General features: G+C 55.9%; 1 protein-coding gene and 2 long non-coding RNA genes across 6 annotated transcripts in view; all 3 read left to right on the top strand.

Annotated features, from left to right (window-relative positions):
- Nucleotides 1–8606, top strand: part of LOC309362368 (zinc finger protein 618-like) — a 54931-nt gene extending 46325 nt beyond the window's left edge. The window contains exons 12-14 of the mRNA XM_081898014.1: nt 1386–1488; nt 5805–5824; nt 6795–8606. Coding sequence (XP_081754140.1) covers nt 1386–1488; nt 5805–5824; nt 6795–8605 — 1934 coding nt within the window. The 3' untranslated portion in view covers nt 8606. The remainder of the gene's footprint in view (nt 1–1385; nt 1489–5804; nt 5825–6794) is intronic.
- LOC309361739 lies at nt 2413–3665 on the top strand. Of its 2 annotated transcripts, none has more exons than XR_014164619.1 (3): nt 2413–2455; nt 3000–3102; nt 3534–3665. It is a non-coding gene; the product is annotated as an uncharacterized lncRNA (long non-coding RNA). The 2 variants fall into 2 exon arrangements; XR_014164620.1 differs by having other exon boundaries at nt 3519–3665.
- Nucleotides 8607–8715: 109 nt separating the features above from the next.
- LOC309361707 lies at nt 8716–10994 on the top strand. 3 transcript variants are annotated; one of them, XR_014164595.1, is made up of 5 exons: nt 8716–8762; nt 8900–8960; nt 9102–9126; nt 9812–9922; nt 10427–10994. It is a non-coding gene; the product is annotated as an uncharacterized lncRNA (long non-coding RNA). The 3 variants fall into 3 exon arrangements; XR_014164596.1 differs by lacking the exon at nt 8716–8762 and having other exon boundaries at nt 8871–8960; XR_014164597.1 differs by lacking the exons at nt 8716–8762; nt 8900–8960; nt 9102–9126 and having other exon boundaries at nt 9750–9922; nt 10427–10833; nt 10909–10994.
- Nucleotides 10995–12395: the final 1401 nt, after the last annotated feature.

The following is a 12395-nucleotide window of genomic DNA, read 5'->3' as shown; positions in this document are numbered from 1 at the left end:
TCCCTCCCTCCCTCCCTCCCTCCCTCCCTCCCTCCCTCCCTTCCTTCCTTCCTTCCTTCCTTCCTTCCCTCCCTCTCTCTCTCTTTCTCCTTCCTTCCTTCCTTCCTTCCTTCCTTCCTTCTCCCCTCTCTCTCTCCCCCTTTCTCACTTTCTCGCTCCCTCCTTCCAGCCGACAACGAAAACAGCCTGGCCTCCCCTCCGCCCGCTCTCCTCCCTCCCTCCTCCTCCCTCCCTTCCTTCCTTCTTTCTCTCTCTTTCTCCTTCCTTCCTTCCTTCCTTCCTTCCCTTCCTTCCTTCCCTCCCTCTCTCTCTCTTTCTCCTTCCTTCCTTCCTTCCTTCCTTCCTTCCTTCCTTCTCCCTCTCTCTCTCTCCCTCCTTTCTCACTTTCTCGCTCCCTCCTTCCAGCCGACAACGAAAACAGCCTGGCCTCCCTCCGCCCCGCTCTCCTCCCTCCCTCCTCCCTCCCTCCTTCCTTCCTTCCTTCCTTCCTTCCTTCCTTCCTTCTTTCTCTCTCTTTCTCCTTCCTTCCTTCCTTCCTTCCTTCCTTCCTTCTCTCTCCTTCCTCCCTCCCTCCCTCCCTCCCTCCCTCCCTCCCTCCCTTCCTTCCTTCCTTCCTTCCCTCCCTCTCTCTCTCTTTCTCCTTCCTTCCTTCCTTCCTTCCTTCCTTCCTTCCTTCTCCCTCTCTCTCTCTCCCTCCTTTCTCACTTTCTCGCTCCCTCCTTCCAGCCGACAACGAAAACAGCCTGGCCTCCCCTCCGCCCCGCTCTCCTCCCTCCCTCCTCCCTCCCTCCTTCCTTCCTTCCTTCCTTCCTTCCTTCTTCTTTCTCTCTCTTTCTCCTTCCTTCCTTCCTTCCTTCCTTCTCTCTCTCTCTCTCTCCTTCCTCCCTCCCTCCCTCCCTCCCTCCCTTCCTTCCTTCCTTCCTTCCTTCCTTCCCTCCATCTCTCTCTCTTTCTCCTTCCTTCCTTCCTTCCTTCCTTCCTTCCTTCCTTCCTTCCTTCCTTCCTTCTCCCTCTCTCTCTCTCCCTCCTTTCTCACTTTCTCGCTCCCTCCTTCCAGCCGACAACGAAAACAGCCTGGCCTCCCCTCCGCCCCGCTCTCCTCCCTCCCTCCTCCCTCCCTCCTTCCTTCCTTCCTTCCTTCCTTCTTTCTCTCTCTTTCTCCTTCCTTCCTTCCTTCCTTCTCTCTCTCTCTCTCTCCTTCCTCCCTCCCTCCCTCCCTCCCTCCCTCCCTCCCTCCCTTCCTTCCTTCCTTCCTTCCTTCCTTCCTTCCCTCCCTCTCTCTCTCTTTCTCCTTCCTTCCTTCCTTCCTTCCTTCCTTCCTTCCTTCCTTCCTTCTCCCTCTCTCTCTCTCCCTCCTTTCTCACTTTCTCGCTCCCTCCTTCCAGCCGACAACGAAAACAGCCTGGCCTCCCCTCCGCCCCGCTCTCCTCCGCCCGCCGCCCCGGAGGAAAAATGGAAGCCGCCGCCCACCCAGGACCCCAAACCACGGTGAGTCCCGGGTTCGAATCCCTGAAGAGCTACATGTCTGTCCCTGCAAAGGATCATGGGAGTTGTAGTCCAGAAAATCCGCTTTGGCGAAGGATGAAGGGACTCCAACTCCCACGATCCTTTGCTAATGGGAAGCTAGTTGGGGGACTCCAGATCCCATGATGCTTAGCTAAGAGGGCCAGTGGGTGGGGGGACTACAATTCCCATGAGACAATGGGGTTTGGGGACTACAACCCCCATGAGCCTCTGCTAACAGGGCTGATTGGTTTGGGGACTACAATTCCCATGAGCTCGTGGGTTTTGGGACTACAACTCCCATGATTCATTGATAAGAGGGCCTGTGGGTTTGGGGACTACAATTCCCATAATCCTGTGGGCTTTTGGGACTACAACTCCCATGAGCCTTCACTAACAGGGCTGATTGGTTTGGGGACTACAATTCCCATGAGCTAGTGGGTTTTGGGACTCCAACACCCATGATCCTTTGCTGACAGGGCCAGTGGGCTTTTGGGACTACAACTCCCATGAGCAAGTGGGCTTTGGGGACTACAACTCCCATGAGCCAGTGGGCTTTTTGGACTACAATTCCCATGAGCCAGTGGGGTTTTGGGACTACAATTCCCATGAGCCAGTGGGGTTTTGGGACTACAATTCCCATGAGCCAGTGCGTTTTGGGACTACAACTCCCATGATCCTTAGCTGACAGGGCCAGTGGATTTTGGGACTACAACTCCCATGATCCTTAGCTAAAAGGGCTGGATGTTTTGGGACTCCAACTCCCATGATGCTTAGGAAGTTAGTTTGGGGACTCCAACTCCCATGATCCCTTGCTAACAGGGCCAGTAAGCTTTGGGACTCCAGCTCCCATGATCCAGTGGGCTTTTGGGACTACAACTCCCATGATCCCTAGCTAATGGGAAGTTAGTTTGGGGACTCCAAATCCCATGATCCTTAGCTAATAGGGCCGGTGGATTTTGGGACTCCAACTCCCATGATCCTTAGCTACCAGGGCTGGATGTTTTGGGACTACAACTCCCATGATCCACTGGACTTTTGAGACTACAATTCCCATGAGCCAGTGGGCTTTTGGGACCACAACTCCCATGATCCAGTGTGTATCTGGAACTACAACTCCCATAATCGTGTGGCTTTTGTGACTACAACCCCCATGATCCTTTGATAAGGATCAGCTTTGGGACTGAGCCAGTTTTGGGGACTACAATTCCCATGAGCCAGTGGATTTTGGGACTCCAACTCCCAGGATCCAGCCCTGTTAGCTAAGGATCATGGGAGTTGGAGTCCCAAAAAACACACTGGCTCATGGGAGTTGGAGTCCCAAAAGGAACAGGGCTGCTTGGTTTTGGGGACTACAACTCCCATGATCCTTTGATAAGGATCAGCTTTGGGACTGAGCCAGTTTTGGGGACTCCAACTCCCAGCAGCCAGTGGGCTTCTTGGACTACAAGTCCCATGAGCCAGCGCGTTTTAGGACTACAAGTCCCAGGAGCCAGTGGGGTTTTGGGACTACAATTCCCATGAGCCAGTGGGGTTTTGGGACTACAATTCCCATGAGCCAGTGGGGTTTTGGGACTACAATTCCCATGAGCCAGTGGGGTTTTGGGACTACAATTCCCATGAGCCAGTGCATTTTGGGACTACAATTCCCTTGAGCCAGTGGGCTTTTGGGACTACAACTCCCATGAGCCAGTGCATTTTGGGACTACAACTCCCATGATCCTTAGCTGACAGGGCCAGTGGATTTTGGGACTACAACTCCCATGAGTCAGTGCGTTTTGGGACTACAACTCCCATGATCCTTAGCTAAAAGGGCTGGATGTTTTGGGACTCCAACTCCCATGATGCTTAGGAAGTTAGTTTGGGGACTCCAGCTCCCATGATCCAGTGGGCTTTTGGGACTACAACTCCCATGATCCCTAGCTAATGGGAAGTTAGTTTGGGGACTCCAACTCCCATGATCCCTTGCTAACAGGGCCAGTAAGCTTTGGGACTACAACTCCCATGATCCCTAGCTAATGGGAAGTTAGTTTGGGGACTCCAACTCCCATGATCCTTAGCTAACAGGGCTGGATGTTTTGGGACTACAACTCCCATGATCCACTGGACTTTTGAGACTACAATTCCCATGAGCCAGTGGGCTTTTGGGACTACAATTCCCATGAACCAGTGGGCTTTTGGGACCACAACTCCCATGATCCAGTGTGTATCTGGAACTACAACTCCCATAATCGTGTGGCTTTTGGGACTACAACTCCCATGATCCTTTGATAAGGATCAGCTTTGGGACTGAGCCAGTTTTGGGGACTACAATTCCCATGAGCCAGTGGGCTTGGGGGACTCCAACTCCCATGATCCTTAGCTAATGGGAAATTAGTTGGGGGACTCCAACTCCCATGATCCTTAGCTAACAGGGCCAGCGGGTTTTGGGACTCCAATTCCCATGAGCCTTAGCTGACAGGGCTGGGTTTTAGCTAAGGATCATGGGAGTTGTAGTCCTGTTCGCTAAGGATCATGGGAGTTGAACCGGGCTGATTGGTTTTGGGACTCCAACTCCCATGAGCCTTTGGCTTTTGAGACTCCATATCCCATGACCCTTTGCTAACAGGGCTGGATTGGGAGTCCCAGAACCCCACTGGCTCATGGGAGCTGTAGTCCCCCAACCCACTGGCCCTGTTAGCTAAGCCTCATGGGAGTTGGAGTCCTAAGGCCCATAGGCTCATGGGAATTGTAGTCCGAAGAAATCCCGGAAAGCCTCCATTTCTTCTTCCCTGTTAGCTAAGGATCATGGGAGTTGGAGTCCTAAATCTAATCAGGTTGATAAGCTAAGGATCATGGGAGTTGGAGTCCCCAAACCCCACTGGCTCATGGGAATTGTAGTCCCCAAACCCCATTCTCCTGGGAGTTATAGTTTCCCTATTCGCTAAGGCTCATGGGAATTGTAGTCCCAAAACCCCACTGGCTCATGGGAATTGTAGTCCCCAAACCCCATTCTCCTGGGAGTTATAGTTTCCCTATTCGCTAAGGCTCATGGGAATTGTAGTCCCCAAACCCGTCTCCTGGGAGTTATAGTTTCCCTATTCGCTAAGGCTCATGGGAATTGTAGTCCCAAAACCCCACTGGCTCATGGGAATTGTAGTCCCCAAACCCCATTCTCCTGGGAGTTATAGTTTCCCTATTCGCTAAGGCTCATGGGAATTGTAGTCCCCAAACCCGTCTCCTGGGAGTTATAGTTTCCCTATTCGCTAAGGCTCATGGGAGTTGTAGTCCCCAAACCCGTCTCCTGGGAGTTATAGTTTCCCTATTCGCTAAGGCTCATGGGAATTGTAGTCCCCAAACCCCACTGGCTCATGGGAATTGTAGTCCCCAAACCCGCTGGCCCTCTTAGCTAAGGCTCATGGGAGTTGTAGTCCCAGAACCCACTGACCCTCTTATCAATGAATCATGGGAGTTGTAGTCCCAAAACCCACTAGCTCATGGGAATTGTAGTATCACAACCAATCAGTTCTGTTAGCAAAGGATCATGGGAGTTGTAGTCCCCAAGCCCCAGTCTCCTGGGAGTTATAGTTCCGAAACCCCACTGGCTCATGGGAATTGTAGTCCCAGTCCCCACTATCTCATGGGAATTGTAGTATCAAAACCCCCACTGTCTCCTGGGAGTTATAGTTTCCTAAACCACTAGCTCATGGGAATTGTAGTCCCCAAACCAAGCAGCCCTGTTAGTGAAGGCTCATGGGAGTTGTAGTTTCAAAACCCCACTGGCTCATGGGAATTGTAGTTCCAAAACCCACTATCTCCTGGGAGTTATAGTTTCCCAACTCACTGGCCCTCTTAGCTAAGGCTCATGGGAGTTGTAGTCCCAAAACCCACTATCTCATGGGAATTGTAGTATCAAAACCCCACTGTCTCCCGGGAGTTATAGTTTCCTAACCCACTGGCTCATGGGAATTGTAGTCCCCAAACCAATCAGCCCTGTTAGTGAAGGCTCATGGGAGTTGTAGTTTCAAAACCCCACTAGCTCATGGGAATTATAGTCCACAAAGCCCACTGGCTCATGGGGATTGTAGTCCAAAAATCCACTGGCTCATGGGAGTTGTAGTCCCCAAACCCCACCACCTCCCGGGAGTTATAGTTTCCTAACCCACTGACCCTCTTGGCTAAGGCTCATGGGAGTTGTAGTTCCAAATCCCACTGGCTCATGGGAATTGTAGTCCCCAAACCCCACCACCTCATGGGAGTTATAGTTTCCTAACCCACTGGCTCATGGGAATTGTAGTGCCAAAACCAATCACGCCTCTTAGATTAGGAGTTATAGTTTCCGGTTAGCAAAGGCTCATGGGAGTTGTAGTCTACAAACCCCACAGGCTCATGGGAATTATAGTCCAGAAATCCCCAGGCTCGGCTAGCAAAGGATCATGGGAGTTGTAGCCTCATGGGAGTTCTCGTTCCGAAACCCCACTGCCTCATGGGAATTGTAGTCCCCAAACCAAGCAGCCCTGTTAGTGAAGGCTCATGGGAGTTGTAGTTTCAAAACCCCACTGGCTCATGGGAATTGTAGTTCCAAAACCCACTATCTCCTGGGAGTTATAGTTTCCTAACTCACTGGCCCTCTTAGCTAAGGCTCATGGGAGTTGTAGTCCCAAAACCCACTATCTCATGGGAATTGTAGTATCAAAACCCCACTGTCTCCCGGGAGTTATAGTTTCCTAACCCACTGGCTCATGGGAATTGTAGTCCCCAAACCAATCAGCCCTGTTAGTGAAGGCTCATGGGAATTGTAGTCCCCAAACCCCACTATCTCCTGGGAGTTATAGTTCCCGAACCCACTAGCTCATGGGAATTGTAGTCCCCAAACCCCACTATCTCCTGGGAGTTATAGTTCCCGAACCCACTAGCTCATGGGAATTGTAGTCCCCAAACCAATCAGCCCTGTTAGTGAAGGCTCATGGGAGTTGTAGTCTCAAAACCCCACTGCTCATGGGAATTGTAGTCCCCCTCTTAGCCAAGGCTCATTATTACCTCGTGGGAGTTGTAGTTCCGAAACCCCACTCTCATGGGAATTGTAGTCCCAAAACCAACCAGCTCAGTGTCATGGGAGTTGTAGTCCCCAGGCCCGTCTCCTGGGAGTTATAGTTTCCTATGGGAGTTATAGTTTCCTGCCCCACTGGCCCAATCGCCTCATGGGAGTTCGAGTTCCGAAACCCACTGGCCAAGCCTCATGGGAATCGTAGTTTCCTCTGGGAGTTGTAGTTTCCTCTGGGAGTTATAGTTCCCTCTTCTTCTCCCCCCAGCGCTACATGTCCCGGACAAGGAGCGCCAAGCCCTGGCCGAGCGCCTGCTCCGATTGGCCTGCGCCGAGCCCGCCCTCCTCCCCGCCCTCTCCGGCGCCGAGTTCCAGAAACTGGCCCAGTCCCTCGTCGACAGCGGCGCCCGGCACGGCGCCTACGCCCTTCCCGACGCCCTCGGGAACCTTAGCGCCCTGGCGCTCCAGCACCTGCCCCGCATGTACAACCAGGCCAAGGTCAAAGTCACCTGCGCCCTGGGCGCCGCGCGCGGCATCGGCGTCACCTGCCACGCCCACCCCGGCGGCCATGTTTTGGCGGCGCACCGCGTGGAGACCGGGCGCCTGCGCAGCTACGTCCTAGCCGTCCGCCAACCCGGCGCCTCGGAACCCGTCCAGCTTTGGGTCCAGAACGTCCTGTCGGAGTTTGTGGCGCCCGAGACCCGGGCCGCCTACGTGAGCGATAGCGCGGCGCCCGGCTTCGGGAAGGCGGGCTTGGCGCTCCGCTGCGCGGGCTGCGCCCTCAACGCCGCCGTCGCCGGGGTGCTCAGCCAGAGGGCGCTGCAGGCGCGCGGCATGCCGGAAGTGGCGGAGTTATTGGCAACCTGCGAGGATCTGCTTGGGAGTCGTAGCGCCGAAGCCGGGAGTCGTAGCGCAGGAGCGGCGGCGCCGGGCGTGGATTCCCCGGCGGAGGCGCTCTCGGCCCACGAACGGTGGGAATGTGGCAACCCGGGGAGTCGCAGCGCCGGAGGGTCCGACTTTGGGAGTTATAGCGCGGGCGCGACGCCGCCCTGTTGGGACTCGCCGGCCGACGCCTTGCTGGCGGCGCACGAGTGGCAGGAACGTGGCAACCTGGGGAGTCGCGGCGCCGCCAACCTGCCTGGGAGTTGTAGCGCCGGACGCGGCAACCTGGGGAGTCGCGGCGCCGCCAAGACGCCCGGGAGTTGTAGCGCCGGAGCGGCGGAACATGGCAACCTGGGGAGTTGCGGCGCTGCCAATCCGCCGGGGAGTTGTAGCGCGGAAGCCGGCGCCAAGCTGGGGAGTTGTAGCGCCGGAGCGGCCGAACGGGGCAACCCGGGGAGTCGTGGCGCCGCCAACGCACCTGGGAGTTGGAGCGCCGGAGCGGCGGAACGTGGCAACCCGGGGAGTTGTAGCGCCGGGGATCTCAACCGGGCGCTGCTGGGAAACTTAGCGGCGTTACTGGCGCCCATTAAGCAGGCGGTGGCCGAACTGGGCGCCGAAGGGCGCCCGACGCTGCACCTGGTGTTGCCAACTTATGTGCGCCTGGAAAAGTTGTTCACTTCCAAAGCGGGCGACGCCGGCGTGGTGAGCAAACTCTGCCACCTCTTCTTGGAGGCCCTGAAGGAGAACTTCAAGCTGCACCCGGCGCACAAGGCGGCCATGTTGCTGGACCCGCGCCAGAAGCTGCGCCCGGCGCCAACTTACCAGCACGAAGAGATCGTCGCCCACGTCTGCCAACTGATGGGGCTGTCGGACGAGCCGGAACCGGAACCCGGCGCCGCCAAAAAAGCGCGGGTCTCGGGAGACGTAGCGCCGCCGGGCGCCGAGGAAGCGGAGGTCTACGCCTATCTGCAGGAGGGGAATGTCTCGGCGCCAACTGATCTGCTGCAGTACTGGGCCGGCGCCGCCTCGCACCCGCGCCTGGCCCGCTTGGCGCTGTGGCTGCTGGCGGTGCCGGCGGTGGGCGCCCGGGTCGGGTGCGCCCGCTTGTGTGAAGAGGCGCAGGGGATGCGGAGGGGGCGGGTTCTGGGGGCGGAAGACGCCAACAAGCTGCTGTTTCTGAGGGCGAATATGGCGTGAACTGGGAACTGTAGCGCGGCGCCGGGTTGCGGGTTCGAAGTGAGGTTGGGAAACGTAGTACAGCGCCAGGTTGTGGGTTCGAATGAGTATGGAGAGGTTGGAAACAAATGGGGTTTGAATGGGGAAGGAGAGGGTGGGAAACGTAGCGTGGCGCCGGGTTGCGGGTTCGAATGAGTATGGAGAGGTTGGAAACAAATGGGGTTCGAATGGGGAAGGAGAGGTTGGGAAACGTAGTACAGCGCCAGGTTGCGGGTACAAAGGTGTGAATGGTTGGGAAACATAGCATGGCGCCAGGTTGCGGGTTCGAATGTGGGTGGGAAACATAGCGCAGCGCCAGGTTGCGGGTTCAAATATGGTGAGAGGGTGGGAAACGTAGCGCGGCGCTGGGTTGCGGGTTCGAATGGAGATGGAGAGTGTTGCGGGTTCAAAGGCGGTGTGTGAGCGGTTGAGAAACGTAGCGCGGCGCCAGGTTTAGGGTTGGAATGGGGAAGGACAGGGTGGGAAACATAGCGCAGCGCCAGGTTGTGGGTTCGAATGGGGGTGGAAGGTTGCAGGTTCTGACGTGGGTGGGAAACGTAGCGTGGTGCCGGGTTGCAGGTTTGACTGTGGCTGGAAAGGGTGGCGGGTTCGAATGGGGAGCGGGAGGGTGGGAAACGTAGCGTGGCGCCGGGTTGCGGGTTCGAATGTGGTGCAAGAGGTTGGGAAACGTAGCGTGGCGCCGGGTTGCGGGTTCGAATGTGGTGCGAGAGGTTGGGAAACGTAGCGTGGCGCCGGGTTGCGGGTTCGAATGTGGTGCGAGAGGTTGGGAAACGTAGCATGGCACTGGGTTGTGGGTTCGAATGTGGTGCGAGAGGTTGGGAAACGTAGCGCGGCGCCGGGTTGCGGGTTTGAATGGGGTGGGAAATGTAGCGCGGCGCTAGGTTGCAGGTTCGAATGTGGCTGGAAAGGGTGGCAGGTTCGAATGGGGATGGAAAGGGTTCCGGGTTCGAATGAGGTTGGGAAACATAGGGTGGCGCCGGGTTGTGGGTTCGAAGTGAGGTTGGAAAACGGGTTTGAATGAGGATGGAGAGGGTGGGAAACGTAGCGTGGCGCCGGGTTGTGGGTTCGAATGTGGTGTGAGAGGTTGGGAAATGTAGCGCGGATGGGGATGGACTGGTTGGGAAACATAGTGTGGCGCCTGGTTGCGGGTTCGAATGGGGATGGAAGGTTGCGGTTCGAATGGGGTGGGAAAGGTAGCGCGGCGCCGGGTTGCGGGTTCAAATGTGAGTGGGAAAGGTAGCACAGCGCCGGGTTGAGGGTTCGAATGGGGTGTGAAAGGTAGCGCGGCGCCAGGTTGCGGGTTCAAATGTGAGTGGGAAACGTAGCACAGCGCCCGGTTGCGGGTTCGAATGGTGATGGAAGGTGGCGGGTTCAAATGTGAGTGGGAAAGGTAGCACAGCGCCGGGTTGAGGGTTCGAATGGGGTGGGAAAGGGTGGCGGGTTCAAATGGGGATGGAAAGGTTGGGAAACGTAGCGTGGCGCCGGGTTGCGGGTTCGAAGTTGTGAGGTTTGGAAACAGTACAGCCCAAGGTTGCGGGTTTGAATGGGGATGGAGAGGGTGGGAAACGTAGCGTGGCACCGGGTTGCGGGTTCGAATGTGGGTGGGAAGGGTGGGAAACGCAGTGTGGCGCCAGGTTGTGGGTTCGAATGTGTGAGAGGTTCGAATGTGTGAGGGAAACGTAGCGCGAATGGGGATGGACTGGTTGGGAAACGTAGCGTGGCGCCGGGTTGCGGGATTGACTGTGACTGGAAAGGGTGGCGGGTTCGAATGGGGAGTGGGAGGGTGGGAAACATAGCGTGGCGCCGGGTTGCAGGTTCGAATGGGGTGTGAGAGGTTGGGAAACGTAGCATGGCGCCGGGTTGCGGGTTCGAATGGGGATGGAGAGGGTGGGAAACGTAGCATGGCGCCGGGTTGCGGGTTCGAATGTGGTGCGAGAGGGTGGGAAACGTAGCACGGCGCCGGGTTGCGGGTTCGAATGTGGTGCGAGAGGTTGGGAAACGTAGCATGGCGCCGGGTTGCGGGTTCGAATGTGGTGCGAGAGGTTGGGAAATGTAGCATGGCGCCGGGTTGCGGGTTCGAATGTGGTGCGAGAGGGTGGGAAACGTAGCATGGCGCCGGGTTGCAGGTTCGAATGTGGTGCGAGAGGTTGGGAAATGTAGCATGGCGCCGGGTTGCGGGTTCGAATCGGGTGTGAGAGGTTGGGAAACGTAGCACGGCGCCGGGTTGCAGGTTCGAATGTGGTGTGAGAGGTTGGGAAACGTAGCACGGCGCCGGGTTGCGGGTTCGAATGTGGTGTGAGAGGTTGGGAAACGTAGCATGGCGCCGGGTTGCGGGTTCGAATGTGGTGCGAGAGGGTGGGAAACATAGCGTGGCGCCGGGTTTCGGGTGTATATAGTTGTATAGGGGGAATGGGGAGGGAGGGAGGGGAGAGGGAAGGATTTGAACCCGGGGTTGGAGTGGAATTGGATTTGAACTTGAATTCAGGGTGGAACCGGAACTTGGGGCCGAACTGGGACCAGAACTCGAACCAAAACTGGAACCGGAATTGTGGGCCGAACTGGAATTCTAGTTCGGCGCCAAGTTCAGCTCCGCATTGGGGTCTGAATTCAGGTCTGAATTGTAGTTCAGCCCTAAGTTCAGGTCTGAGTTCGTGTCTGAATTCTAGTTCGGCGCCAAGTTCAGCTCCGAATTGGGGTCTGAATTCAGGTCTGAATTGTAGTTCGGACAGGAGTTCATCCCCGAGTTCCAGTTCGAGTTCCATTTTAGCCCCTGGTTCAAGTTCAGGTCCCAATTCAGGTCTGAACTGGGAACTGTAGCGCGTTTTTTGGGAACTGTAGCGCATGGGTGTATATAGTTGTATAGAAGGGGGCAATGGGGTAAGGATCTTGAACCCGGGGCAGAAGCTGAACTGGGATCTGAACTCCAGTTCGAGGGGGTGAGGGAGGGGAGGGGCCAAGGACTTGAACCCGGGGTCAGGGAAGAACTATGAGCTGAATTCGGATCTGAACTCCATCTCGGAGTTGAACCTGAATTTGGGGCCGAACTAGAATTCAAACTCAGACTTGAACTTGAACTCAGGCCTGAACCCGAAACCAACTTGATTTTGGACCTGAACTCGGGCCGAACTGGAATTCACACCCAAACTCAGGTCCACATTTGAACTCAGGGCCGAACTCAGACCTGAACTCAAACTCAAACTCTGAATTTGAACTCCGGCTTAGGGACTGAACTTGAATTTGGACCTGAACTCGGGGCTGAACTAGAATTCACACCCAAACTCAGGTCTGAATTTGAACTCAGACCTGAACTCAAACCCGAACTGGCAGCTGAACCCGGACTTAACCTCCGAACTTGAATTTGGACCTGAACTCAGGGCCGAACTAGAATTCACACCCAAACCCGGAAATGAACTCAAGTTCCGAACTTGAACTCAGACCAGATCTGGGACCTGAACTCGGGGCTGAACTAGAACTCGGGACTGATCTTGAATTTGGACCTGAACTCGGGGCTGAACTAGAATTCACACCCAAACCCGGACTTGAACTCAAGTCTGAATTTGAACTCAGGGCCGAACTCGAACTCGGGGCTGATCTTGAACTTGAACCCAGGCCTGAACCCGAACTCAAACTCTGAATTTGAACTCCAGCTTAGGGCCCGAACTTGAATTTGGACCTGAACTAGAATTCACAACCAAACTCAGGTCCGAATTTGAACTCAGACCTGAACTCAAACCCGAACTGGGACCTGAAC

Source organism: Podarcis melisellensis (genome assembly GCF_964234715.1).
Source record: "Podarcis melisellensis genome assembly, chromosome: Z".
NCBI classification, from domain to species: Eukaryota; Metazoa; Chordata; class Lepidosauria; order Squamata; family Lacertidae; genus Podarcis; species Podarcis melisellensis.
The sequence above is the reverse complement of the archived record's forward strand: the minus strand, read 5'-3'. Positions and strand labels throughout refer to the sequence as shown.